The sequence below is a fragment of the Pangasianodon hypophthalmus genome, chromosome 16, assembly GCF_027358585.1.
Source record: "Pangasianodon hypophthalmus isolate fPanHyp1 chromosome 16, fPanHyp1.pri, whole genome shotgun sequence".
In the NCBI taxonomy this organism is placed as follows: domain Eukaryota; kingdom Metazoa; phylum Chordata; class Actinopteri; order Siluriformes; family Pangasiidae; genus Pangasianodon; species Pangasianodon hypophthalmus.
This window is the reverse complement of record NC_069725.1, coordinates 22319202-22346917: the sequence shown is the minus strand read 5'-3', so window position 1 is coordinate 22346917 and position 27716 is coordinate 22319202. Positions and strand designations below refer to the sequence as shown.

Sequence of the window (27716 nt, the reverse complement as noted above, 5' to 3'; positions counted from 1 at the left end):
TTCTGTTGTAGAAGAATGTTGCCCGAAAGGATTTGATGTGTTTATCTTTTAACAGGTTGGTGTGAAGGTAAGAACAGGTAACCTGTTATCTGAACAGGCCCTCCGGCTCCCAATCCAATCTGAAGCGAAAATTGGATGATTAAAGAACTAGTTTCAGTCTAATCTCTATCCATCATATGTGTAGAGTATGTGTAATTAGCACAGTCAAGAATTTCAAGTGCAAAAATAACAGAAAAGAAAGTGATTTCATTTCTTTTCTGATTTAATGATGTCTATGGGCAGCTGTTAAAAAACCTAGGATATTGTTTATACCAAGGATATTTCTGTAGAACACTTTCATGATATCTTCGGCCAAAAAATCTGGTCTAAATTTTGGTCTGAATCTATATAATTTGTCTTTTTAGAGACTGGACTACTTTTTAACATGAAAGAATTTAAGAAATGTGTTACTAATGAAACCTGATTCCACTACAGGTAGAAAGTTAAATAAAATTTGGATTAAAAAAACAGTTTTAGAAAGTCTCTCATGTCTGTTTCATTCCAAAACTCGCCTTTATTTTTTTAATCATTTAATGGTTATAGTTTATGTTACACAAAAGGGAGTGTGTTATCATGGGGAAAAAAAATCATGGCTGTGATTTGGTCACAAATGAACGTAAAGAAATGAAATGTGCATGAATAAACAGCAGTACATACCTATTTAGCAGCCAAATAGGAACATAAAAATAAACTTAATGCATTTAATAAAGACAAGAAATTTTCTGAGCTTGCAATGTATTTGTAAAGCATCATTTTGTGTATGCAAGTTTTATTTATTTTTTAATAATCCAAAAATATCTGGGGCCAATAATGCCAAAGTTACCCATGTCAGATTGATTCAGTGAACATGTCTGGTAATAGGAGTTTTAATGTAAAGTGATTAAAAATGAAAAATAGACTCAATGTAAGGAAATGAAAAAACGATACCAGAGTATTAATGTGTCTCTCTGTCTCTCTCTCTCTCTCTCTCTCTCTCTCTCTTCAGAAGAATGCAAAACAACAGCCTGCTTTTCCTCACCTTTCATGGTTTTGCATCTCAGTGGCCATGTGCAACCTGGAATCCACTCGACTTCCCCACCATAATTTATGTTTACCTAATTTTATATTTGACTCAATGGCAAAACTCACTGTTAGTTAACTCCATAAGTCCATCCTGATTCTGTCTCTGTTCACACTTCAAAAGCTGTTTACTGGTTGTCCTGTATCCCCCCACCACCACTTTCCTAATATGATCAGTGTTTCCTGTATTCATTTGCCTGTTCCCATGGTAGTTGATGGCTCACACCTTGCCCGTTACCCATCATTACCTTTTGTGTTCACGCCCACTTTGTGTTTTGCAAAGTATTGTACCCCTTTTTTTTATTTGTTTTTCCTTGTTTCTGATGTGTGCCTGGAACTGCACCCTGTCTACTTTTGTAGACATGTCTCAAAGCATAGTGGAGAATATCCAGTTACACATGGAACCGGGATTAGGACACCATTTTTAGGACGAACATAACGCTTAACATGCAACTAGATACACCCTCTTGTCCTGATTGGTTCTCCTGACTGGTCCGCATCTTTTGTTTTTTTCCTCCCATTCACAGAGTCTGGTGTGCCACAGAGACTAGGTTCTCCTATGAGCAGATATTTCATGGAAGTGTTTGGAATGCAAGGAGAATTTCACCATGCTAATATATTACAAAAATGTTTCGATAAAAATGATGCTGATCCCATATTAAAAATGGAACAGCACATCCTCTAACTTCTGAAATCACAATCAGTATACTTATGTACGATGCTGAGTAAAATTTTAAAGCTAACATATTTGAAATTTGAAAAACATGATCCATATTCTTTTTTTTTTTTTGACTCTTATCCTGTTTAGGACACAACCACGAACAATAAATAAAAAAAAAACACACACATACAAGCACACAATGGGAATAGCTCAACTTTATTTATTTTTTCCCGAGGACCATTATCCTTTTACTGGTTAAACTCAGGCTGGTCATCTTTCCTGACTTTTTCTCTCTCTCTCTCCTTCTTCCTCTCTTCTATTCTTCTCCTCTCTCTCTCCTTCTCTCTGTAGTACTCTTCTTTGAGGTCCTCCCTCTTCCTGCGTGTCCAACCTTTAGCCGTGATGTGGTACAGGTCTACGTTGTTGCCTGAATATGCGTCCCTGTGCGTGGCCCTATACACGGCTTCCCTGGCTACAGAGACCGCTTCGTCGACACTTATCCCCCAGTGAATCCTCTCATCCAGGATTGAGTAAGCATAGGGAGAACCTGAACCCACCGAGAAGAGCTCACCCTTCAAACGGAGGCCATCACTGCACACATAAACAAGGCCTGGACCAGAGTGTTTTGTAGTCATTGAAGTAGAGATGGCTGTTGGTTGGATTTTAGGATCATTCTGAAAAGGTTCTCTTGTCACTGGTGCTTTACCATTGCTGTCTTCTACAGAAGTGTTGGCATCTCTTTCTGCCGCTGATTTGCTATCAGCCCTGCTGTCACTTGTACATGGTATCATCTCCATCTGCGCTCCATCCCATCCACACAGAGTGGCAGCCACACACAGCTCAGTGCCTTTAAAAGGGTGCAGCATGTGGGACAACAGCTTGGCGGCACCCGCCGTCGACAGCCTCCGCCTGTTTCGAAGCTGGTAAAGCCTCAACTCCCTCGCTAAGATACGCTTCCAGAGGGCGCAGTCGGCCGAGGTACCCGAAGTGGTCCCCACCAGGTGGGAGTGGACAGGTATGATCTTTTGGGATGCCGGACATGCTACCAAGCCCGCACAGCTGGATCGCGAGTCTGCTGCAGCAATCACTCCACCCTGGAAGATGAATCCCAGCGTGGTGGTGCCGTGACCCAGAGGAAATGGGAGGGGAACAGAGGGAGAGGCCGACAGTGGAATGACGGAGTGAGTGGACAGTGAGGGTAAAGAGTGGTGGCAATGATCACGGTTTTTGGAGGTCCATGGTGAGTTGTCTAAGCTAGGTTGGACTTGACCAAACCGAATAGGGCTCTGCGTTAGGTATTCATGCACTGGCACATAAAATTCCAGTGGACTTGAATTTCTGGTTTCCTGCAGCCATCTGGTATTGGAGCCACCTATGCAAAAGGTACTCTCCGGCGACCTGGACCACAAACATGGACGATTCCACTGAAGATCATGAGAGGGGTCGAGAAACCCACACACATCTTGTAAAGCCATGACTTACTGCCAGTCATCCAAGCGACAATGATGTGAAAAAAATGCTAATATTCACAGAGACTGGTACAGTACCTTATCAGCCTTTTTGCAGAAGATATAAATACTCAATCTGTTCCATTGTCTAAAGCAGGCAACAACCTACAAAATTGGCAGTTTAGTTTAAGGGAACTGAACATTTATGAATCAGTCCTTTTATAAATTTCCCTTATGAAGTGTCATCAGAACCCTCTCCCATGCTTGAGCGCTCTCTGTTTCGATTAAGAGAGGCATGAAACACCTGAAGCTGCTGAAGCGAAACACGCGATGCTGTTTTAAGCTGAGCAATGCACTCGGTTTTGTCAGTCAAGATGAATTTGTGTCCAGGACACCTAACCAGTCAGTAAATTTGCTCAGGATATATTACACTAAGAATGTGCTGCTGATTCAATATGCAAAATATTTTTACTGGCAACATTTAAAATTTCACCTGTTTGTGGACCAGTTACAAATGCAGGTATCAGAATGAAGAGAATAAGGACCTTGTGTACCACTGCCACCCATCAGGGATGCTGAAGACAACACTTAAATACCTCTCTGGGGCTTCACTATGGTTACATTATACACAACTATTACGAGAAGGGAAAAACTGTTTACCTGTCCATACATTTTCACTCCTTTATGCTAGCTATAAAGTAGCGTTACAACACAATTTTAGTATAATCTGTCAATCTCAGTGACAACAGCTCTTTTACAGTATGCACATAGCATGAGCTGTTTTCAGCAAAAACAAACTAAACTATTTATCACTAACTATGCTAACGACTGTTAGCTTGGTTGCAGCAATCCTTTTGTTTTTAATCTTGTCAAAGCCTAGAACACTGGCCATTTTACATTGTCACAGGTATTAATCATACAAATTATTTTGTCCAAATTTAAGAATGAAAAGAAATCAATACACTATATTATACAGCCGTGAAATCACCCAGCAGCTGCTGATACAGGATTTGCTAACAAATCAGTTCTCTGACTAGCTCATTTTAATAAATTGTTCATTCCTTAGAATTTTTTTAAATAGGATTGGCTAATGGTCAGATTGGCCATTTTAATTTGATGTACATAGCCTAATTTTCACTGTGTTGTCAAACCTAATCTCATACAAAATTAGTAAGAATTGGAATGAGCAATGGCAAAGCGGTTGGATTTTGTTCAGTTTTATATTAATGAAGTCACCAGGTTGGTCTTGTCATGCTTGATTTATAGAGTACATGCAAAATGCTCGTTATAGCAGTACCCAAACTGTGTGATTATAAAAATAAAAAAAAGAACTGAAACCTGGCTGAAGGTCCCCAACGTTTCAGTGGTTTCGGTGAGCAAAGTAACAGTAAAGAAAGATGCTGGTGTTTGACGACTAGCCTGGCTGGGTAAAAAAAAAATGGGTGGAAGGAGAGGTTAGGGCCACGTGCAGTGTGCATGTAGCTTTAGCTAAGCTACAGTACAAATGCAGGCTTGTTCTTAACACTGTTAACAGGACTTGAAATGAACAATGTGGGGAACATTATGGTGCTGCTCACAAATCATTTGTAGCTGCAGATTGTCATCTGTTCTATGAATTTGTATCTATTTAGCAACTAATATCTAGAACTTTCTCTCTGGTTCCTGGAGGATGGGTGGTTAGGCCTTGGTGCTCTCACCACCGTAGCCCGGGTTCAATTCCCAGCCAGGGAACCGATCCGAGCCACCGGGGTTGTACAGGGTTGCGTCAGGAAGGGCATCTGGCGTCAAATCTGTGCCAAATCAAACATGTGGACCAGCGATCCGCTGCGACGAGCCTTAACAGGAGCAGACGAAAGAAGAAAAAAAGCCACATCTAGAACTCTTTCTCTCACACATGCAAAGTGTCCTCACAATAATGAATTGCTGTAGTGTGTTTCAGAATATATTCGCCGATTACTTTGTGATTTATGATGCATCCTGTGTTTTGGCTATTCAAAATACTGACCAGCTGCTTCATTTGGATAATGACCAGCCACAGACTAGTCTCAAGAGCTACAGTGAAAAACAGTGTGTGAAATTGTGGCCTGGGTTGAAAATATGACTGAAGAATCAAACCAGCGCCATTCGATTCATCGATTCAGTTCAGTTCAAAGAGTCGGTTCAGTGAAGTGAGTCGACACGGGCATCAGTGGGAGCAGGTGCAACTTGCCCCACCTGCATCTGTCATACGGAAGAGTGACAAGTCACCATTACACACATTTCCTGAAGACGACAATGAACCTGCAACACTTCCAGACTTCTCTCTAATCTTTCTTCGACTCGTTTACAGTTCACTTCGGGTTGCTTTTGAAGAGCTGCTCCGGATCCGAACCGATGAGTTACAACGTGACAAGATGAAAGTTTCTACAAGTTCAGGCTTCTTTAGCAAAGTGACTATCTGCGCTGCACTACTTTCAGTGGTAAGATTGCAAACAATAATACACACTTTCACTTGTCTTAAACACAGCCTGCTGAGGTTTCTGCTGTTTGGACAAGTTATTCTTTCATTATCTGAAGAGAATGGCTTATAAAGCATTTCCTGGTGCACAGGATAAAGATCTAAAGGCACAAAGTTCCTGTTTTTAACACTAAAGTTTGATATAACTTTGAACTAAACAGTTATTACTCAGTAAAAACAAACAAGTTTCAGTGTAATTCTAGTTTCAAGCATTTTAACATTGAAACCTAAAGGAAATCTCCACCCTGAAACACATGAAACATATTAAACATGTTTCTGTTGAAAGTGTTTAATGATTCTGGTGCTAATCTGTTGCATGGTGCAATGGCGGTCAATAGCAGAAAATATTTCAGCCATCTCAAACATGAAGCATAACACTCAGGTTCTGCTATTCGCCTCTTTAAAAAACAGCCTTATTTTTCTCACTCATTTTTAAATAACGTTCAAGATAGAGGTAGTGCTTGTGCAATCTTTGGTCTATAAGTCCCAGAATGCAACGCGGCCGTACAGAGAAGTTGCACTGAGTTACAGCAGAGATGACTGCAATGGTGGTGAGATGGTGTACGGATGAAGAGACGAGAGAGCTGGACAGACAAAAGGACTAAAGCACCGCTGCATCGTTCACATTAGGTAGATGACATGAGGGCAGCAATATCATTGAGCATTTGAATGGCATTGTGGGGAATATTCAAAACCATTAGTCAAATATGTCAGTGAAATAAGTTTGATTATTCACATATTGATTATGAATGTTGATATTAAAGTCGTACAGAGTGGACACTGGTCCCAAAATGGCGCTATGTGAAGTGTACGGGGTGACAGGAAGGGCCACGTGCACCCTTAGATATAGAACAAAGTTGCATTTGCAGAATATCTGATTTGTTTACTAATGCAGAATGAATCACGACAAAATAATGTTATTATATTGGCTTTCTAAGCTCCTCTGACAAGAAATGAGTCACATCAAGAATAGCAGGGCTTTATTATACAATATCAAAAGCTTGTGCAACTAGACAAGTATAAACCTGGATTGTCAGTTTGTCGGCCACACGCTGAGCGTTGCCTTTTTTGTGCTTCGTGTCCAGGCAGAACACAACACTGACACTCCTATGCGCCAGGATGACAAGTTGTTATTCCACAGAAAAAGTGTTGTATTATTTGGAAGAGCAGAATAAACTCTAAAATAGGTCACAAACCCGAGCTGCACCCAGTCAGTGGAAGAGTGGTAGAGAGCTATAATTCTGTCATCCTTACCTGACTGGATCGCTGCTGTTATTAAAGCAAGGGGAGGAGTAACCAAGTATTAGGAACAACATGACATAGGCAACTTTTTTTATTCATGAAGTTGTTAGTGCTGCTGACATTTAGTAATGATTTAGATCATCAGATTGCATAGGAGTAAGAAAAAAACTCTCAGAGGTCAGAGTTGGGGTGGCAAGGGGAACCAAATCCCTGATTAAAAGCCATTTTGAGATACAAATCTTTTTATTTAAATTAAACAATGCGCTGTTGACTTCTTCACTCTGATTGGCCATAAGGTGTTGATTAATTTTCAATTACAGCAGCTTTGACAGTGGTTCTGGCTGAAGATTTATATCATTGTCCTTGTTATAATACGTTAGTATTTCTATAGTAATCACTTACACAGAGATTTGTATGGTGGATGCTCCACATCAACGAATTAAAAAGAAAACTTGTGTAATCATTGATATGGTGAAGCTGTCTATGAGGAGATTATTTAGCATTTATGGAAGGAGTCTTCAGTGTCAGTGCTCTGTAACAGTCAAGAGGTAAAGCTGTAACTTTAAGAGGAAATTCTTCAGGATAGAGCCACTTGTGATTTGCATTTCCTTGGTGACATAAAAAGCTGTGTTCTGTTTTGTCGTGAGAGAGAGAAAGCGAGGCTGGTGAAGGAACGACTATTTACAGCTGCTGTAACATAATCGATAATGCACATAACTACTTTATTTTGTGGATGTTACACAATATTAAATGTAACAATAAATGGATAATAAGTATGATTTATCAATTTCAGCGGTGTGTTGTTATAGGAAAATAACACGTTGGGGTGGTAACAGTAACTCTTTTTCATATCAGGCCACATCACACCACCCCCTCATTGATTATTTTCCTATAACAGAATGCCAGCAGATGTTTTATTACTTATGCATATGTTTCCTTTACAGGTTTATATCAGTTTGCAGTGCTTGGTAAAAAGTGTTCACTGTTAATTCTGTTTTATTCAAGATTGAGTGCAACTTCACCACACGCACCACCATGTCACCTATGCAGAGGAGCCCTTATGGTGACTTTCTTCACTTTGACTCGGCCCCTGACACCATCACAGTCAACTCCACTGTGCAGATCTCGTATACTTGCTCCAGGGCCTGCAGAGTGGGAGTCGAGATTGTGCTTTCCACACCAAAAACAGTTGGACTTGTGACCTTTAGGAGATCATGGATTCATGTCAACCAACTAAAAAAAACTAGAACAAGGACGATTCAGCTCACTTTCCCTCCAGCTGTGGTGTATAAGAGAGACTTTTTCTTCAGACGGACAGTGGAAGCCCGTGATGTGATGCTGAGAGCCTGGCTGGTGCATCTGGATGGAGCAGAAAGCAATAGCAGCCACGTTGGAGTCAGTCAGTACAAGCAATCCATGGTGAGAATGTTTAAAAATTTGGGGACGGTTCCGCCCTCGGAACGTCCTGCCAAATCACCGAGCAGATGCGCTGCATGGGGGGCGGAGCTGATGTGGAATCGGACCAAAGACAGAATAGAGAAGTGCTCTCCTGAGTCAGGTGAGTTCCTTCCTACGTTAACCAATCAAATTCAGTTTCTGGACATTAAAGACATGGCAAGTTTGAGTACAAATAAATTATTACATGACTGTCAGTTTTATAATTTGTGAGAAAAAAAAACATGAGATCAAATTACAGACTGGTGTGCGTGTCTTTGAGTTAGGGTTAATAAACCGTTTTATGTTTGCTCAGATTTCTTGTCAGGTTAGCTTTTGTTTGTCATCTAGGTAACTGTTTAACTGTTTTACCAGTGAAGTCACTTGAAGACGTCCATATATGGAATCAGAGACATGCTCACATACCCATCTATGGCTTTCAAGACATGCCCACCCAGAGCTGCTCTCATTTCCATACAGAGACTCAGTGACACGCCCACATTTCCATATATGACCTTTTTATTTGATTAGACAGACCTTTTAGAATCCAAAATGGTTTACAGCAGCACTCTACAACTAAAATGATTAATGGTACGATGCTGTTGCAGATGTAGTGAGACTCCTGACTTTCCCTTTTGCAAGCACTGGGGAGAACTATGGAGTCATCCGGACGTTTCCAGCCTTCGCCAACAGAGAGCTGGAGACTGCAAGCCTGCGTGCTCTAGAGAAACCCAGGTAACACTACCAAGTGCTCCTAAGTCAAGTAAAGAGGCTTGGACTAAAGGAGCCTGGACTAAATAGTTTTTAAAAGTTATCAGGAGTGATAGAGAGTACATGACTAAGGGCACGCCAATGCTTCTTCACATTACATTTATGTGCATCATTTGTGTAGCAGAAAATGGCAGATGTAATACTCCAACTGGAATAAAGTTAGCCAGATGGTCAATAAGGCAGATCCAGTGTCAGATTTCCCTCAATCAAACAATTATCCTGTTATGGAACCATGTGATTAATGGACCGGGGCTGTTTAGTGAAAATGATAGATGGAGAGTGATATTAAAACTGAAGACAGAGCAATGCTGAGTAATGGCATGGAAATGAAGAAGAAGTGAAATATTGAACTGATATTGAACGCTGCTATGCTTTTTACTGCAGTTTGTCAGGCGAAAGCCAGCATACAAACCCCACTGGACTGGCTAAACTTTGCATTTCTATTTGTAGCTGTTGTGTTTCCATATGGTGATGTACATAAACAGTAGTTTGGTAAAATGAAATTTAAGTTTTCCAAGTTCTCAAGTTACGATATACATTTAAAATGTTTCCTTGAAGGCTTTAATCGAACCCATCACTGCTGTTTTGCAGACTGACCGTGTCGGTGTGGTTGTATTTGCTAAAGTGGTGCAGGGAAAAGCTCTGTGGCATCATCAAGCATGTGAGCGAGCACAGGAAATACGCAACACCTCTCCTATTGCTGACTGATACAGGTGACTTCTCTGTGGCATTACCTCACTGTTAAAGCATGTGAGTGATCTGATGTGCTTCACTGAAGCCAGAAAATGCTGTATAATAGATAGAGATGTGCAAGGGTCTGCTTTATTAATCTCACTCCCACCCATTCCCTAAAGAATGCTGACTAATTATTTTGGTTTGCACCTACCCATGATATATTTTAATGAACTTAGATGGTTCTGTTTCTGAACAGATCTGTAAAAATCTGAACAGATTAGTAATTTAAGTAGAGTGACCTTGATAAAGAAGTTATCAAAGATGCATTAATGGACACAGTAAATGAGCCACACTCCGTGTCCAACATGCTCCTGTGTTATCTTTCCACTGAAGCTACAAGGCTAATGTAGGCTTGTGTATTTTTTTATTATTTTTTTTACCAAATCATTCATTTAATGTTAGTCATTAACTGAAATTTGTGTTCCTTCTAAATATATAACTTAGGGTCATGAGTGTTTCTGCTAAATTGTAAGCATAGGGCCTAGCTTAATTTAAAAGTTGTATGCTTTTGTACACTTTTCTGGCCACACGCTTCAGGATCTCGAAGGTTTCAATCTGATTGTTTACTGGTTTCCAAACTGTGGCACAATGAGCTGAGCACGATACAGTCACTGGATCGAAAACAAAGTTCACAGCATCCTGTTTATTTAAAGAGAATTTACCAAATTCTCTTTACCTCAGCTTTCTCCAGAGACATGTCTGCCAGATGTACTGAACCCATCTGTGTTTGCCTGTGTGTGTTATGTGAAGGTAACATTGTGGTGCAGGTGTGTTTGACCTCCGGAGTGGAACAGGCATTCACAGCTCACACAGATCTCCCTCTCCTGACCTGGATCCGGCTGGACCTCTTCATCCAGACCTCAGAGGTGCTCAAACTTTTTCACAGTGATCTAAGCACTTGGTGGGGAAGGGCTAAAGAGTTTTCCTCACCGCACTATTTTTCCACACTGCTCAAATTGCTCAATCAATCAGCGGCTGCTTGCCACACAGCATCTTGCATTTGTATGATGTGGATATGATATTTTGGAGGTGAAAAAATAGTCAGAGAAACCACTAACATACTGTCCTAACGTCTGCTTCACTAAATCTTCCTTCTTTATGTAACACATTTTGATGCACAAATGATGATCATGATGATTCAATGAATCACCGAATTTCTTAAAACTTGTATTTCGTATAACCAGACCAATGTGTACTGTTCATTGCTTAGAAACTGTTGACCGAGGACGGACCTACCGTTATAGCCGTACAAATACTTACCCTTATCTCAAGTGTTAGCAGTATAAACAGTGATTATGGAAGTGTACTCACAAACGTCCTTCCCATGCTTGGGAATTCTCTTGATCGTGTGTATGTGTGTGCACACGTGGAGTGCAAATAAGAGATATGAAGAAAATATGACATCTAAAATCATGTTGTAATTTTCTCTCCAGGTGAAGCTCATAATCACGCAGACCGTCTCTGAACATCACCTCATGGAAGCCGTATACAAGTATGAGTAAGAACATGTGTAAATAAATTAAATAGGATATTGTATATTAGCACTATTAGAGTGATGTCCTGATGATGTTTGTTGTAGTGTGTTATGCTCTCGCTTTACACATTTACAGCATGCTAGCTAATTACATGGTTTCCATGTGTATATAACACCAACACCACCAGCTTCCTGGTTGGTGTTGGTGTTAAATAACTACTCATTAAATTATTAACGTAATTGAGACAAGATGCTGTGAATGTTTTGAAACGTTGCCAGGTTGGTTGGTTTCCCACAAGTTTGATTGGGACAAATATTTTGCATGGAAAATCCAGTGTGAACTCACAGTGTGAATCCAGTGTATGCATTGTGTTTCTGATTTAAAATGTACAGAGATTGCTATTATGTACCAGGCGTTTCTGTAACATATAATGCTGATCTTCATGATTTAAAGGAGTCTACACACTTTTTTGCCTTACCTGAAATGTAGTCGATCAGGCAAGACATGTTTGGTGTATGATGTTTGCTTCTTTACTCTATGCTCTTTAGCGAGCGACAAAGCAACAGTCGACTGTTTGTTTTTCTGTGTATGTGTGTGACACGGAGCTGTGCTGCACTGTGATTTTCATCTGTTATCCTGTCATATAGGATCTCTCAGTAAATCTGTATAAAGACATTTTGAAGAAAAATAAAGCTTGGAAGGAAGTAGCAAAGATCAGTGCTGCTTCTGGGGAGTGTATATAGCTAGTAACGTTAGCTTGTTTTGCTAATCTTACAAGAAGCTAGTACGAATCAGAACTAAAAAAAAATGCTGGAAAGTGAATAGCCACAAGCGACAATGGTAGTGGTCACTTCACAGCAGACTACAAGAAAAAAAACTACAAGCGACATGAGTGACTTGTTGCTTGCTAGTGTGAATGTAGCTAGCTTTCCACTGGAGCTACAAAATGAAACCTGGAAGTGATGTAAATGATAATTTCCATATAGTTTAACTTAAGCATATAAATATGGACTATTTATATTATTTTACTATATCCCATAGAATGACAGTGATGTTTAAAGCACATATATGACGATTCGAGCATGTTTTATGGAAATTATTTTGGTGAGATAAACTTTCTGTACATGTTAGCCACATTAGCATTGTAGTTCCAGTGCAGAACTAAACACCAGATATGTCTTGGCGATTGACTACATTAGGACATTGTGTACAATTCATTTTTCACAGATATATTGGTTTGAGCTGTCATAAAGTAATCTTTATGTAACATGTTCCAGTTTTCAGGATGCTGTTCTGTATAATGACACTTCAGGATACTTCGTGATTGGTGGCGGCGTCTACATGCCAGGAATTCACGGTTATGTTGGACCAGTTAAATATTACCGCTTAGGTTCTGAAATGGTGAGCGCGAACCACTCTTTCAGCGCTTACTCTTATCTCATGTTAGCTAGCGAACTCAGAGTTCATTCAGTTTAGTGGCCTCACCTTCTAGTTACATAGTAATAGATACCCTAATGTTAATTAGCTTGCTCTAAGCCTGGCTAGTGATATTAATTACAAAATGGTTGGCCTGGAGTTAGCTTGGCTATTGGTTTGCAAACTTTAGGAGCCTAAAGTTGGTTATCTTGTTAGTGTTTACATGTCTAGTGGTTACACAGTATAAGTTAACCTTATATTAACTAGGTTCCTATTGAACTATGATAACTTTATTTTTAGTTAGATTGCTATTCCATGGATTTAATTATAAGCTACTTACCCTAAAATTGTTAGTGATCTTGTCAACTGATGTGCTAGCTAGCCTAATGTTAGCTAGCTTGCAATCAAACATGGCTGCTTTGTATAATAGCCCAATTTCAGGTAGCTTTCAATAGGTTGGTTTTAATTTACATTAGATAGCTTATTAGCAAACTTAAATCGCTAATAAAATTAAATAGCTGCTGTTTGAGATAGCTGACAGTATTAGTTTATTTCTGTGTTTACAAAGCCAGCTAGCTTAGCTTATGTTGCTTCTTAAGGACATACCAGTTATGTTGCACATTCTGTTTTTGGTGTTTCTGGGTGCAAATAATTGCACTGTCTGATGTCCAGTACTGTTTTTACCCGGGTGTAAAAAGACATTTTTTAAAGTAGTGGGTGACTTGGCTATATGACACAATTCAGTAATGTGGATTTGTTTGTGAAGGTGGTGAACCCTCTGACTCCAGAGAGAACACTGAAGGAACTGAACGAAGCCCACAGACGGTGTGAGGATGTTAAACTGATCACTGAAGGCTACGTAAAAGCTCTACAAGACAGCAGGGCCAGTCTCGCCAACGGTAAATGCTTTTTATAGATCGCTACACTCATCATCCATTTATTAGGAACACCAATACACCTGCGCATTCATGCAATTATCCACTCGGCCTGTCATATGGCAGCAGTGCAATGTATAAATCATGCAGATACAAATCAAGAGCTTCAGTTAAAGTTCGCATTAAACATGACAATGGGGAAAGTGTGATCTCCCTGACTCGTCATGGTTGTTTTGTGCCAGATGTTCTGGTTTGGGTATTTCAGAAACTGCTGATCTCCTGGGATTTTCACACACGACAGTCTCTAGAGTTTACACAGAATGCGAACAACAAACAAAAAAAAACCATCAGGTACTGCGAGAAAAAACACCTCAACTATAAAGGTCAGAGAAAAATGGCCAGACTGGTTCAAGCAGACAGGAAGGCTACAGTATCTCAACTAACCACTTTTTACATCCGTGGTGAGCAGAAAAGCATCTCAGAATGCATAAAATACCAAACATTGAGGCAGATGGGCTACAACAGCACCCAATAACAAGAATCTGAGGCTAGAGTGGCACACTGGAGAGAGACCAGGTGGCATCTTTCAACATCCTAATTCCTAGTTTATTATTCAGTTCTTTAAGTATATTACTCATTAACTGCCATGACTTCATCAGAAATTACAGCGAAACCTAAAATAAAGGTCTCTAGATCTGGTAATAAGTCTATATTCCTTTTGTCTCTCATCAGCTATCAGGATTTTGTTTAGTTCATACTCACTGAGCTGGAGAGACTGTAAAACACTGGGTGGATATTGATGTTGTCACCGTATACTTCTGTATTCTTTCAGATGTGTGTGTATCATATTACGAGCAGTTAAGGAGGACGTTTGTCCGGACGAGGTGCATGCAGACATGGGCCTGGTTCCATCAGATGAAATACAGTGCTGCACTGAAAATACTGAGAACGCATGAGGAAGAACTGATGTCAGGTATCTGTGTCATTAGATTAGAGCACACAGTCTGGATAAATTAAATTTAAATTTGTAATAATTAATAGGTACCACAACATTTTTCTTTTCTATTTTTTTACTGGCAAAAAATAAAGTTAAAATCTGTGCTATAAGTGATGATGGAAAACAGCGGTCTTGTTCCATTATGTTATACATTCCTAACTGTATTCTGTCAAAAAATCCTGCATTTTGCTGCATGATTGGTTTGTTTTTCTTATTTTCAAGCACTGTATAACAGATTGGTTCCTTGGGATTAATATTCTCCAGTGATTTCAGGGTGTACTCTGTAATGCATGATGGGTATTGTGGGATGCATTGATGCTTTGTCCCTCCTCTAGGTCCATGGAGCAGCAAGAAAGCATCACTCTTTGGCCAGCACCTCTACCAAGATGTGGTAAAGAGGTTAGCTGATGCTGGTTTGAGAGACATCGATACCTCACTAATAGAGCTGCTGCAGCTGAGCTCCTGCTGGGGTCATCACCAGGCTTCTCTCATGCTCGCCACTTTACACCTTTCAGGTCTCGGAGTGCCAGCGGACCAGGAGAAGGTAGCGGCACAGGATCGGACATTGTGTGTAGAATGTTGGATCGATATCCTGTGTGTATAGATTGATAAAACTTATGAAATATGAACATTGGGGATGAATTAAAAATTATACATTTATGAGCTAAAAGTTAAAAAGTACACTATGCTTGACTAGCCTTTGTGTCCAGGATATTAGTTTTTTTATTCATAGTTGCCATACAGACAAGGACAAATAGGTTCAACACCCAGAGAGAGAGAGAAAGAAAAAACTGACTCCTTATTGACTTGTGCAAAAGTTCTCATTTGGTATGTAGCCATGCTACATGACTCAAATGTGCTTGTGAATATTGTGAATATCAAATGTGCTCCTTGACCACAGGGCCACGTGTACAGCCTGATGGCCGGAGTAGAAGACGAGCGTCTGGCTCTGCTGCATTTGGGCTACAAGCACATGGAGGGTCTGGACGGCTTCCCTAAGGACCCGGACATGGCATACGGCTACTACGCCAATGTGGGAAAGCAAACCAGCATTGACCACAATAAAGTCCAGGACTCAGAGGTGAGATCTCCATTACTGTCATCAGTATACACCTCTGAGTCCCAAACTATAATCAGTTCTCTTTAATAATTTGGTATTTAGGACCTGATCACTATGGACCTTAATTAATGTCTTAAAACAGGATGTAGTTTAGAAAGAAAAGGTCATATCCTCATTTATATCCTCAGCTCGTCCATTTTTCAGTATATGAAGGGATTTTCTTTTTAAATCAACTTTGAAATTTACAAATATTTTTACATACCTTTTTCCTTTACATCTATACAAATTTCAAGGCATGTAAGTCAAATAGGTGTGACGGTGGTGCACATTTCTGTTTGGTCCTGAGCTTGGGTTTCTCTCTGTGTGGAGTTCCACGCGTTCTCCCTGTGTCTTCATGGGTTTCCTCTGGGTTCTCCGGTTTCCCCCTACCTCCAAAAACATGCCAATATGTTGAATAGATATGCTAAATTGCCCCTAGGTGATGATTAGAATCCAGGGTATGTTCATGTGTTACACTCAGTGTTCCCAGGTTAGGCTCTGCTTCAAATTTTGATTCTGTGCAACTTCCTGTCACCATTTCACAAGGGTCCCAAAAGACAGCCAGTTTTCAATATGTAAAAACTCCAGCCCATGCCTGACTGCACTTTGACAGGGCACCTGACAGAGTGGATGCAAACTAGCTTTCAGATTGAATGATGGTGTCTGCAAAACAGATGCTGCTTAACCAAATGTAAAGACAGTATCATTTCAGTCAGTTTCCAGAGATTCCTTCATTCGTTTGATGTCTGTAAAGAATTTGGGATGAAACCGGAGTACCATCCAAAAAAACACAAAGAAATTTACCAGTTTTTAAATGGCATTGATTTATCACAAGTAAGAAACACTGTCAAACACAGTTTAGGTAATAGACCACATTACATTACAGTTAGTCTAATGTCAAGTCTGCCGGAGCAATAACACATCAACAACTCCTGATAAAATATAGCCCATATTATTGGCCAAACATTAGGAGCAAATTGATATAGTACAGTAGTTTCAATCTCATTGCCGTGAAACTCAAAAATTAGTTCTTTTGGACAGGGACATGGTTACACAGTCAAACATGTAACATGCTAATGAAGAATTAGGTATAATTAGCACATTTGGCAATGAGTTTATCACTCTGTTTTGCTCTCTAGTGGAATAACAAATGAATTACTGTCCACAATCCAGGTTCAATTTAGAACACGGATTCATGAATTCATTTGGTGGGCCAGATTAGATCCTTTATCTCGGGCCACAGGCCGGATGTTCGACAGCAATGATCTAGAATGTGAAATATAATCCAATATATGGAGATACCATTTGGAAATTAGATTGTCACTAAAACATTAATGTATGTCTTTTTTAATGAGGCACCATCTAAATAAACATTATCATTAACATTATATTTGACTTTATTCGACACTGACATGGCAGTTTAGCAAAACTTGTCAACTTAGGAATACAAAACAAGAGAAATTTTTTATATCAGTCTAAGATAAATCTTAATACAATATAAGTCTACTATTCTGTTTTGGCTAAAAAGAAGAATGGAGAGACCTCAGACCTCATTTTGAGGATCTGTAATTTTACACTTCCTGGTTAAATGCCCTTCCACCCCAATACACACAGTACATACAGTACATACAGTACATGTATATTACATATTATTATACTAAAATATTACATTTCTATTGGATCAAAGCAGCTCAAGACAACAATATGAAGAACTACATAAAGTTACTTAAAAATTAAATAAACACTAAACAACAGTAAGTTATGGGTAAGTCTGAGTCTAATCACGACTATAGCTGATTTATTGACCTGTTTATATCCAGCAACGCCTCACTGAGCACGTGCATTTAACCAATCCAGAGGATCTCCAGATGCAAGCCGGCGAGTCCGATGACATCATACAGTTTCTCAAACACCAGGCAGAGAGAGGAGACATCAAGTCCCAGGTGCGCTCTTTGCACACAAACATCATTGTTTCTAATAAAGTAGTTTCTAGTGTGTACTTTCCCCCTGATTTTAATTCACTCACTGATATCACCTTTAATTTAAAATTTTGTAGCATTGAAAAATTATATTGATGTTGTTTTGACTCATATGGCTCGAGTTGCTCAGAATTGTTGCTGGTGTGTGTGTGTGTGATAGAAAACCCTGGCACGGATGTCATTCTTTGGCAGTAATGGCATGACGAAGGACATCAGCGCAGCTCTGAAGTGGTACGCCATGAGCGCAGTGCAGATGACGGACGCTTCAGTCATGTATGACTACGGCATCCTGCTGCTGAAGGTCAGTGTGCTGACACTACACTCAGTGTAGAGAGGGCGTACCTATAGTATGCGTTTTGGATTATTTTTATTTACAGACGTGCAGCCATGCAAAGCAAAAAGCAAAATTGAGAGCTTTTGCTCAGAAAGCCCAAATACACCCAAGTTAAAGGAACAGCTTGACCTAAAGTAAAATTTACACAATGTTTCACTTACTCCAGATGTTGCCAGTCAGCTAAGACCAATCAGCTAGTTTTGTACTGAAGCTGCTTTAGATAACGAGTAAGCTTAAAGCTAGCAGATTATCATTGTACTAGCATTTCTAAACCATCACACACTCACCTAAAAACACATTTCACTCAGTTCAAGATCTGCTAACCTTCCCACATTTAGCATAGCAGCTCCTCATTTTAACATCAATCACTAAAAAATATGTCAAGAGTCTTCTTTTTTCCCCAAAACAAAATGGCAGATGAACAATTCGACAAATAATTCTGGAACGATTGACAGTTGCATAGATGTTTTTGAGTTGTCCAATATTAAATGACACAGCTGGAAGCCCCGCCCACTTCTCACCATTTGAAAACGTTAGTAATGTTTCGGCCGGTGTTGTTGTGTCACTAAATATTTTTAGTCGAAAAACAGTCAAAAATGGCAGTTTTGGTTTTTGACCAAAATAGAAAAATTTACTTTTTTTTTTTTTTTTTTTACTGGTTACATTTTGCTACATTTACTGTTTAGTTTTTACTGTTTATTTTTTAAACTGTTTTATCTTTTATATTTTGTATTTTATTGTTTACATTTTGTTTCTTTTACTGTCTTGTTTTTTTTTAACTCTTCTCATGTTTTTTTTACTCTTTACATGTTGTTAAGTTTACAGTTTTGTACACTTTACATTTTGGTTATATTTACGGTTTTATTTGTTTTTTTTTGTTTGTTTTTTTTTACTCTTTTTGTGTTTTTACTTGGGAGCTACATATTATTCTTGTTTGCGGTTGGCTTTTCTGTAATTAAAATAAAATACATGTCATTATTTATGATAGAATTTGAGAATTAAGGTATGCCATAAAGAGCATGTAGCATCCTTTTGTCGAGTTTTCGATTACTGTGGGTCATACAGTGTTGAAAATCACAAAACAAATCTTTTTAAGGGGTAAACATGCAGTTTGCGTCATGCTAAACATGTATGTATAATTTCCTTTACTTGTTAGCTACAGTGGCCTTGTAGCTCAAATGCAAATTTAAAGAAGCAAACTTCAGACATGAAACATACTTGTTTGATTGTTTCTGGTACAAGAGAACTTTTCTCTGTAGTGTTTTTTTAAGTTGATATTGGACTAGCCAAATGAAAGCCTTTGTCACTGGTAGGCACTTTTTCATGCTAAAACATCACCATGTCAGTTTAGCAGGCTTGTTTGCTAGAAATCTCTCAGTTAACCAACTCAGCACTCGTCAGCTATGTGTATGTGCACTGTTTCGGTAATGTGTGTGTGCTCAGTTCATTCAGATGTAGGCAGGGTGTGATGACTGTGTACCGGTTGCTGTTTTTCAGGGAATTGGAGGGAAGAAGAACAAAACCTTGGCATTAAACCTCCTGGAGATGGCGGCTGACATGGTAAGAAAATGTGTGGCTACGCTGGATGTCAAATCCAACTCAAGCCTGCTTTTTGAATCTAGAATTAGCTTACGCTTTTGTAAAGACTGATTAAATAAGTGTGTACTTTTTGTTTGTGCTGTGTAAATGTGAACAAGTGCATCATATTCTTTTACATTTAGTGCAAAATCCAGAAATGCTGATTAGTTTTACATCACTGTCTGATTTATCAGTGTTGTGAAATGTCCAGATTTCCATTCCTGACGCTCATAACTGCTTATTTACATGTTAATTTCTCTGTAATGACTGAATGATTCGCAGTACTTACTCAGTAAGCTGATTTATGATTATTCTGTTCACCTGTTTGAATGGTATACTGTACGTGTTGTGTATGTGATAAGTCAGTATTGCTCTTAACAGTCTGTGTGTGTGTGTGTGTGTGTGTGTATACATGCATGTGTGTATTTCTCAGGGTTACGTGGATGCTCTGAATGCTCTAGGCTGGTACCATGGCACTATGGAACAAAACGAAAGAAAGGCCGCATACTACTTTGACCTGGCTGCTCGTAACGGCAGTCGAGACGGTGTGTTTAACCTGGGTGTGTATCACCTGAACGGCGCCATCCCAGACTCGCCAGGCAAGAACGAGGTAGGCGGCATGTACACATGAACATTTGGTAAAACAGTTAAAAAAAAAAAAAAGCTTGGAGCAATTTCTAACAACAAGGTAGTTTTTAAGAATAACACACACGTTCACATGCATTTTAAGGCTCATGTTGTTTAATTACTTAGCAAGGAATGTAAAATGGATAGGAGGGAGTGTAAAGGGGATATGGCAGTGACCGTTTTGTTTCATGTTTACAAAGAGAGGCCATTTAAAATAATTTTATACCGTCTTGTGAGTCTCATATGAAGGCTTTTACTTGTTGTGCTAAAACAGATCCTGCAGCTTTCATCATCACACTGAATCCTGGCCATCCCTCTCAGTGTTAGAGGACATGGTGTGTGTGTGTGTGTGTGTTGTCTCAGCTGTAGTGATGTGTGTGTGTGTTTTGTGTGTTTCAGACAGCTGCGTTTCAGTGTTTCCTGAAGGCGGGTGAGCTGGGTCATGTGGAGGGCGCAGTGGAGGCTGCATCATTTCTCTCGAGAGGTCACTTACCGGACATGCACAGAGATCCTGAGAGAGCCGTGACGTATGTATACAGGCTCAGTGCAGCTTCCCTGAAATGAGAAACAAGTACAGAATAAAACACTTTGTAGCCATGCTGTTTACAGGAAAGTAATCAGCGACAGGGTAGTGTGATGCAGCCCGACACGGTTACCACCACAGCACGTCCCAAAGTGTTTTATTCCTCATATACCACAGCGATTTTTCAAAAGATTACATTTTTTATTTATTAAAGACATGCCACACTGTACACTTTATCCATTTATAGTCACATTTAATGTCGTGGAATGTCTACAAGATTCTGTTATCGTTATAGTCGGTCCCTCATGAGTCTCTCCGGAAGGTACTAAGACAAAAAAAAAAAACCACAGCTTGTCATGTGACCAAGAATCTCCTGAAGACTTTCCCTGTAAATGAGCAGTTACTATAGAAACAATAACAACAGTTAGAACAAGTCAATTCAATCTGACAGTTTAATCTTCTGACCAGTCAGAGTCAAGAATTCAAGAACACTGCGGTGCAAATCAAATGAACCAATGGAAAAGTACAATAAAACAAAATATCTTAGAAACAGGGCTGAAATTGTGATCCAGGCTTTTTTCTCTTGATTAATTTCAAAGTTTTGCTCTTGTTTGAGTTTACCAGCATGTTTGACTTTACCATCTTCATTTCCAAAGTCTCCTGAAGCCGATCAGTGAGAAGAACGGCCACCTGGGCTTCACGGTCCGAGACGCTCTGAAAGCATTTCAGCACGGGTCATGGTAACACCCACAATCATTTATCTGTCCATCCATTCTTTCCTTTTCACCTCTCTTTTTATTCTGCACGTCATCCCTTCTGCTTTTAATCATAATTCTATAGCTTTTTTTTTCAGTCAAAGTGACTTGCAGCTTTCATCACTCACATGACTCATAGACTATATCAGTCTATTGTTTGTGTATATAATGTGTGTTTTTGTGTAAAGGGATGAGGCCTTGTTGAAATACGCGATGCTCGCCGAAACTGGCTTTGTTGTGGCGCAGATCAACGCTGCACACCTCTGTGAGGTAAATCTGCAGTCCTCTACTGTACATTTTATAAGCACTGGGTCCTGATGGGACGCTCGTATTTCCACGCTGGGTGTGTTCTCTAATCATTACAACAGCAATGTATTAAAAAGATCTGGCTCTGAGATTGGAAACACATTTATGGTCCCTGGAGCCCTGACAAGCTTTCCGCAGTATCACAGTTAATTGTTGCTTATCTTTAGAAAAAAGCTCACTAAAACCGATATAGCGTCACTTGGATGCGTTGGGAAATGGAGAAAATGGATCATGTGACTTGCAGGTTTGACAGTGTCAGTAATCTTAAAGAACAAACTGTACAGCTTTAGAAAGCTTAGTGTCATGTGACACACTGCTGCTTTCTATGCTCTTATTTTTTCTCTGTGTGCTTTGCTTTTCATTTCTTAAACATTTTTGTTTTTCTTTTCTTTATTAGATTTATTAATCCAAATTCTTTTCCTAAACCCTTTGCCTATCTATCTCAGTATAAAACTAATCTCTGAATTGGGACACCTAATACTAACAAACACCAAGATAATATTTTACTTCCACACTGAAAATGGGGCTCGGATATTTAAACATATTGAATAACACTTCTCTAGTCTTCCAGGGAAAATGTGTCTATCTCACTCCAACTATGGAACAGCGATGCTTTAAAGATTTTAAAATGCTTTAAAATTTTGTCTAAAAATCTTGGTTAAGCTCAAACAGTTTAAAAAGGCTCCGATTTCCTGCCAAACTATCTCTACAGTTTCATTAGAACATTTTACACCAATAGAATTTGGATCTGTGAACGAGCTTTATGACCACAGACCTATATTTTTCAATTATGTTTGAAAGTTGTAAGGCTGTAAGTGAGTAACTACTGTAGGTAAGATGATGATGTCATTTAGCTAAACTTTATTCTTGTTCATGGCAGGTGCTGAAGCACAGTTCTGCATGCCAGTGGAGGTACCATAACTACTCCACCCATAACCACGCTCCACATGAATCGGGTGGGTGTCCGGCAAGATGTGTGTGTGAGCACTGACTGCTAAAGAATACGGCTAATTAGTACTTAATACCAATTTATACCACTGTGCTGCTGAATTCTGGAATCTGATTGGTCAGAAGATTTCTAGAACAGCTTTGACAGTAGTTCTGGCTGTAATTCAAATAATTAATTATTGTGCTCACATTAATTAATTAATTAATTAAAGGTGCTTGCTCTAGTATGCTAACGATTCTATAGCAACTGCTCATAATGTCATTAACAAAGAAGGTTTTGTGTAAGGAGATGTTTAACATCCATGGAAGGAGTCTATTGTCTTTGTAAGTGATAAGTAATAACAGGAACTAACTTGTGGATGTTCAACAACAATAAATGTAACTATAAATGGATAAAAAGCATGACAGGTTGTTCTTTCATAAGTTGAAAATTGTAATCGTTGATCAATTGCTGTGGTAGAAGAGGAGTAAAACACTTCGAGTCATGCTGTTCTTGGAAAATAATCACCTGCAGGGTAGTAACAGTAAGTCCACTTGACCACACTACCCGGTCATTGATTATTTTTCTATCTCTACATTTTCTCTCTCTCTCTCTCTCTCTCTCTCAGGTCTGCTGAAGATGGGAGACCACTACAGTGCAGTAGGTGACATAGTAAAGGCTATAGCGCTATACAGCAGAGCAGCACTGAGAGGCAGTGCTCAGGTAGCACACACACACACACACACACACACACCCCTCTCCTTTTTTGCTTTTCTTATTAGTGTCACATCTATTGCTGTACAATAGGGCGAAAGTTCTCTATTGAATCAGACGAAATGTAATAAAGCATTAAAAATGTTTTGGATGAAACCAACATGAAAATAGACTCTGTGGAGTGTCACATGTTCTCCTTTTGTCCGTGTGGGTTTCCCCAGAGTTCTCCGGTGTCCTCCCACCTCCCAAAGACATGCCAATAGATTTAGGGTTTTCTCCCAAATTAAACTGGCTCTGCAATGTCTGGTCAAACAAATGAACAAACAAATATGAAAATCTTCATTTTTATGTCCAGTACTCGTTTTATTGTCCAGATTTATGAGCCCAAAATGGACAGATGCTACACAAATCTTCTAAATATGGATCTTATAGTCTGATGATGTTGTCTTTAAACTTTTAGGGCATGTACAACCTGGCAGTTTTGACTGAGGAAGGACACAACATCCCCGCGAATGTACTGGAGCAAATGAAGATCTCGACTGAGCTTCAGCTGAACAAAAGCACTGTAGTGGAGAAACTCTTACTCAGGTGGGGAGTTTATATACCGTTGTCTACTTTCGTCTACATATAAACATGTGTTTCATGTGGGATCTGTAAGATTTCTCCGTTTTCTCCTGGATCTTTGCAGCAACTCTATCAATAGCTCAACAATGGAACTATTAGTTTTGAGCAATGCATTATATCACAAGGTCTCAATGATGGCATAATAAGAACAATGTGACGCATCGCCTGTTAGCTTGGCAGTCATTTTTACGCTTAAATACGCTTTTTAGAAACCCAGGTCTAGGCTTCTTGAGCAAACTGAAGGCAAGAGTGACTTATTAAGAACTTTCGGGTGAAAAATTGAGGAACATGAGACACAAAACACGTTCTCATCTGATGGACGCTCCAATAAGAGCACAAGTATTGATTACAAGAGCACCTCTACGTGGGATCATATGTGTAGTTATGTCTAAGTGTGAGTGTACTTGTGGATAAACACGTGTTGTTTTGCGTCTCTGTCTAGATGCAGGGAGCTGGAGGGTAAGGGGGAGGAAATGAGTCCCTGCTCTCTGGCTCTGTTTGGACTGCGCATGGCCAGAGCGTGGCACAGCTTCACCAGCAGCACCGTCCACCTCGCAATGATCTTCACCACTCTCATCATGTTAGTGCTCGCCGTCCTGACACAAAGTGCACTTGGTAAGATCTTCACTACCGTACATTTCCTGTGCATTGACATTTGAAATAGATGGTGTAGTAAGACATTTCATTTTAATTTCATTTAAATTGATCTATTTATTCATTCCTTCAGCTCACTACTCTGCAGATCTTCCACGCAGTATTCCTAACCAATCATCACTGCACCAACGGGAATCACCTCGCCTCAGCCAAGTCAGAGGACGTGAATCAGACACTGCAACAGATCAGGAAGGGTCCTCAAGAGTCAATCGAGTTCTGCGGATCGGTCAAACCTACGTGACCAGACATGTCCGATCCCTGCAGGAGGCAGCCGATTTGGTCATCACGGCAACTGGAGTGTGTGTGTGTGCCTTGTGCACAATGTTTGTCTCTCATCTGCTTTAACTGTGTAGAAGAACAATACAAATGTGAAGGAGAAAGTTTTTAAAAAGACTGATCTAAACTGGTCCTTGGGTAAAATAACAGAGCCATCGTTTTTTAAATGTTTGAATTAAACAGTAAAAGAGAAACCAGTTCTCTATGTGATATAATAACCCCTGAGGAAGTGGGTTGTAGTGCACAAAGCTGCAGAACAGCTCCATCTTCTGACAGAAACACAGACCTGAGTCGATAACATTAAACCAGTTTTTCAGTTTATTATCAAATTCAAACATACAAACAATTTTGCTTGCAAAATTTACAGAAACAATATTATCAGCAGTGAACAAATCTTTGATTTTTTTTTTTTTTTAGCTAGTCAGTGCTACAATATCCTTGCTTAGTCTTGTATTTTGCTTAGTGTGTACTCAAGTAGTATTATTCTAGGATGAGGTCGTGCTATGGTTTTGAAAATACAGTACAGTTCTTTTAAGCCCCACAGACAAAAAAACTAGGCACTGAGCCTCAATCCCACAGAAAACGAGTGAGGAAAAAAAATAGGCCAGGACTCTAGCCGAGTCTAGCATTCATGCTGAACACCAACAATTGGAAAAGCTAATTCACTGAAGGGGAAAGGACGTGGGATGTGAAAAATGTATTTGCTTCAAATAGTGCTTACTTTCACGCCAACTATTTTTTTGAAGTGGATATAAAAAGTCGACACACCCCTGTTAAAATAAAAGTTTTTTTCTATCTTTTTTTTTTTCCTGTCTGTTTTACACTTGAATTTTGTTGATTGCTGTTTCACAGTAAAGGTGGGAAAAAACGTCTGACATGATTTATCTTGGTTTAATTTTTACCATCACAAAAACCTGCCATTTTTACAGGGGTGCGTAGACTTTGTATATCTGCTCTAGGCGAGCTAGGAATTGACTCCTTAAAAACTAAATCCTTGAAAGAAGGATTTCATGAAAGAAAAGAAAACAAGATGGCAGGACTGTGGATGCTTTGTGGACAAAAGCATAGTGTAGACCACACATGAGGGTTTTTGTGGTAAAATTCTGTCTTTTTCTGGATTTATTTTTGTTAGCGCCTCTGTTAAGACAAGGAACAAGAGTAACCAAGTATTAAAATAGAAATAACACGTGACACATTTTTGTCCAAAGTGTGAACACCTCACATTTTAAACATTAAAAGCCAGATTTGAAAAATCGTTTACCACAGTAAGCTGTATGTATGATTTAAACAAAAATATTACATAGCTACACACCAAAAAGAGATTTTAAATTTCTCTTTCTAAGCTAATAATACAACAACTTGACTCAACAACTTGACTTTTTTTTTTTTACAAATAGCCAAAGCAAAGTTTATATTAAACTGTGTTACAGAAACATTCATCCACTGCACCATGCAAACTATCTGTTAGAATCTTAAATAAACACACCATGTTTCAATGTGCCATTTTGTGCTTTTCTGTCATTATACACAGTTCTATTCTGGTTTTAGGTGGTTTCTGATGTTCGAGGTCTAGTGCATGAGATAATAAGAGTGCTCAAGCCCCAAAGGTCTCATTATTATCTCAAGAGATTAAAAGGCACAAGGCACAGGAAGTAAGCGGCTTTAAAGGATAAGGAAGTCCTTATATGGTCAAGGAAGTCTATATCTGTAGTTGACTGAGGAGTGTGTGCTTTAAAGGTGAAGCATGGAATTTAGGACAAACTAGAGAAATGGATAATATTTAGACACTGAAAAAAGTGTTCTGTATGGGTACTGTGGAGATTAGTTTTCCAAATGGGTTGCACCTGAAACACCTTTATTCATTTATTTATTTATTTATATTAAAAAAAAAACACTCAGTTGTGTAGGGGGTACATACTGAACTTCTTCCCTAAAAGTGTATCTCTAATAAATGTACAACACAGTTCAAGAGAAATTCAAAAGTTGTCAAAAAAAACAAAACAACAAAACTGTTGACAAACATAAACAATTTTTTTTTGTAATTTTTACCTGAACCCCAAGAGGGCGATAAAACTCCAATTTTACGAGCGATGCTTCCATTGCGATGGTTTACAACTTTCTAATAATTCGAAATCTCTGAATTACAGAATGATAGCATTCTACTGCAAAATATTTTATATTTAACTACAGTTAAGTGGATTATGTGATTAAGAACAAAAATTCCAAACAGAAGCAGAAAGAAATGTAGAGTAGAATATAAAGTATGTAAAGAATAGAAAGTGGTGCAAACCAGGTGCTTCTCATACTGTAAATAGCATCCCATCAGATGCTAAAGTCCAGAGAGTGGAGATTATTAGTTCTTAAGCTTCCTCACTTCATCGCTGCCATGGCAACAACTAGCAATGCTATCAGAGGTGTAATTAGCTGTGGTTTCCCTGATGTGCAGCTGATCACATCTTTAGCGCCTGTGATTTTAGCGGCTTGTAAGAGGGTGTGTGATACTCCATGTTTACTCCAGGGATGGGTTGAATATGATAACCAAGAGTGGCTGTCAAGTAGATAGTTTGAAAAACTTTTGATGAACAAATTCAAGAATGTTTGCATAAGATGGTACCATTTTAGTGCTCACTGGAGACTCCTTCCAATAAATGTACGTCTCCTTACAGAAAA

General features: G+C 39.2%; 2 protein-coding genes across 3 annotated transcripts; one reads left to right on the top strand and one right to left on the bottom strand.

The window, feature by feature from the left end:
* Window positions 1–1974: 1974 nt before the first annotated feature.
* On the bottom strand, window positions 1975–3409 carry psmb11b (proteasome 20S subunit beta 11b). The gene has a single exon (XM_026920699.3). It carries the CDS (start codon window positions 3232–3234, stop codon window positions 2008–2010), a length of 1227 nt encoding a protein of 408 aa, XP_026776500.2. The 5' UTR covers window positions 3235–3409; the 3' UTR covers window positions 1975–2007.
* A 1919-nt stretch (window positions 3410–5328) lies between these two features.
* Window positions 5329–26542, top strand: LOC113530701 (protein sel-1 homolog 3). Of its 2 annotated transcripts, none has more exons than XM_026920939.3 (23): window positions 5329–5666; window positions 7952–8504; window positions 8989–9115; window positions 9743–9864; window positions 10637–10752; window positions 11320–11384; window positions 12639–12762; window positions 13544–13676; window positions 14485–14625; window positions 14985–15193; window positions 15551–15730; window positions 17569–17691; window positions 17888–18028; window positions 19559–19621; window positions 20073–20249; window positions 20666–20793; window positions 21446–21529; window positions 21733–21814; window positions 22731–22806; window positions 23407–23501; window positions 23953–24080; window positions 24559–24731; window positions 24844–26542. In XM_026920939.3, the coding sequence occupies exons 1-23, from the start codon at window positions 5601–5603 to the stop codon at window positions 25113–25115; spliced, it is 3378 nt and encodes a 1125-aa protein (XP_026776740.3). In that variant the 5' UTR covers window positions 5329–5600; the 3' UTR covers window positions 25116–26542. The 2 variants fall into 2 exon arrangements, with proteins under 2 accessions (XP_026776740.3, XP_026776741.3); XM_026920940.3 differs by having other exon boundaries at window positions 5341–5666; window positions 11320–11378.
* The last annotated feature ends 1174 nt before the right edge of the window (window positions 26543–27716 follow it).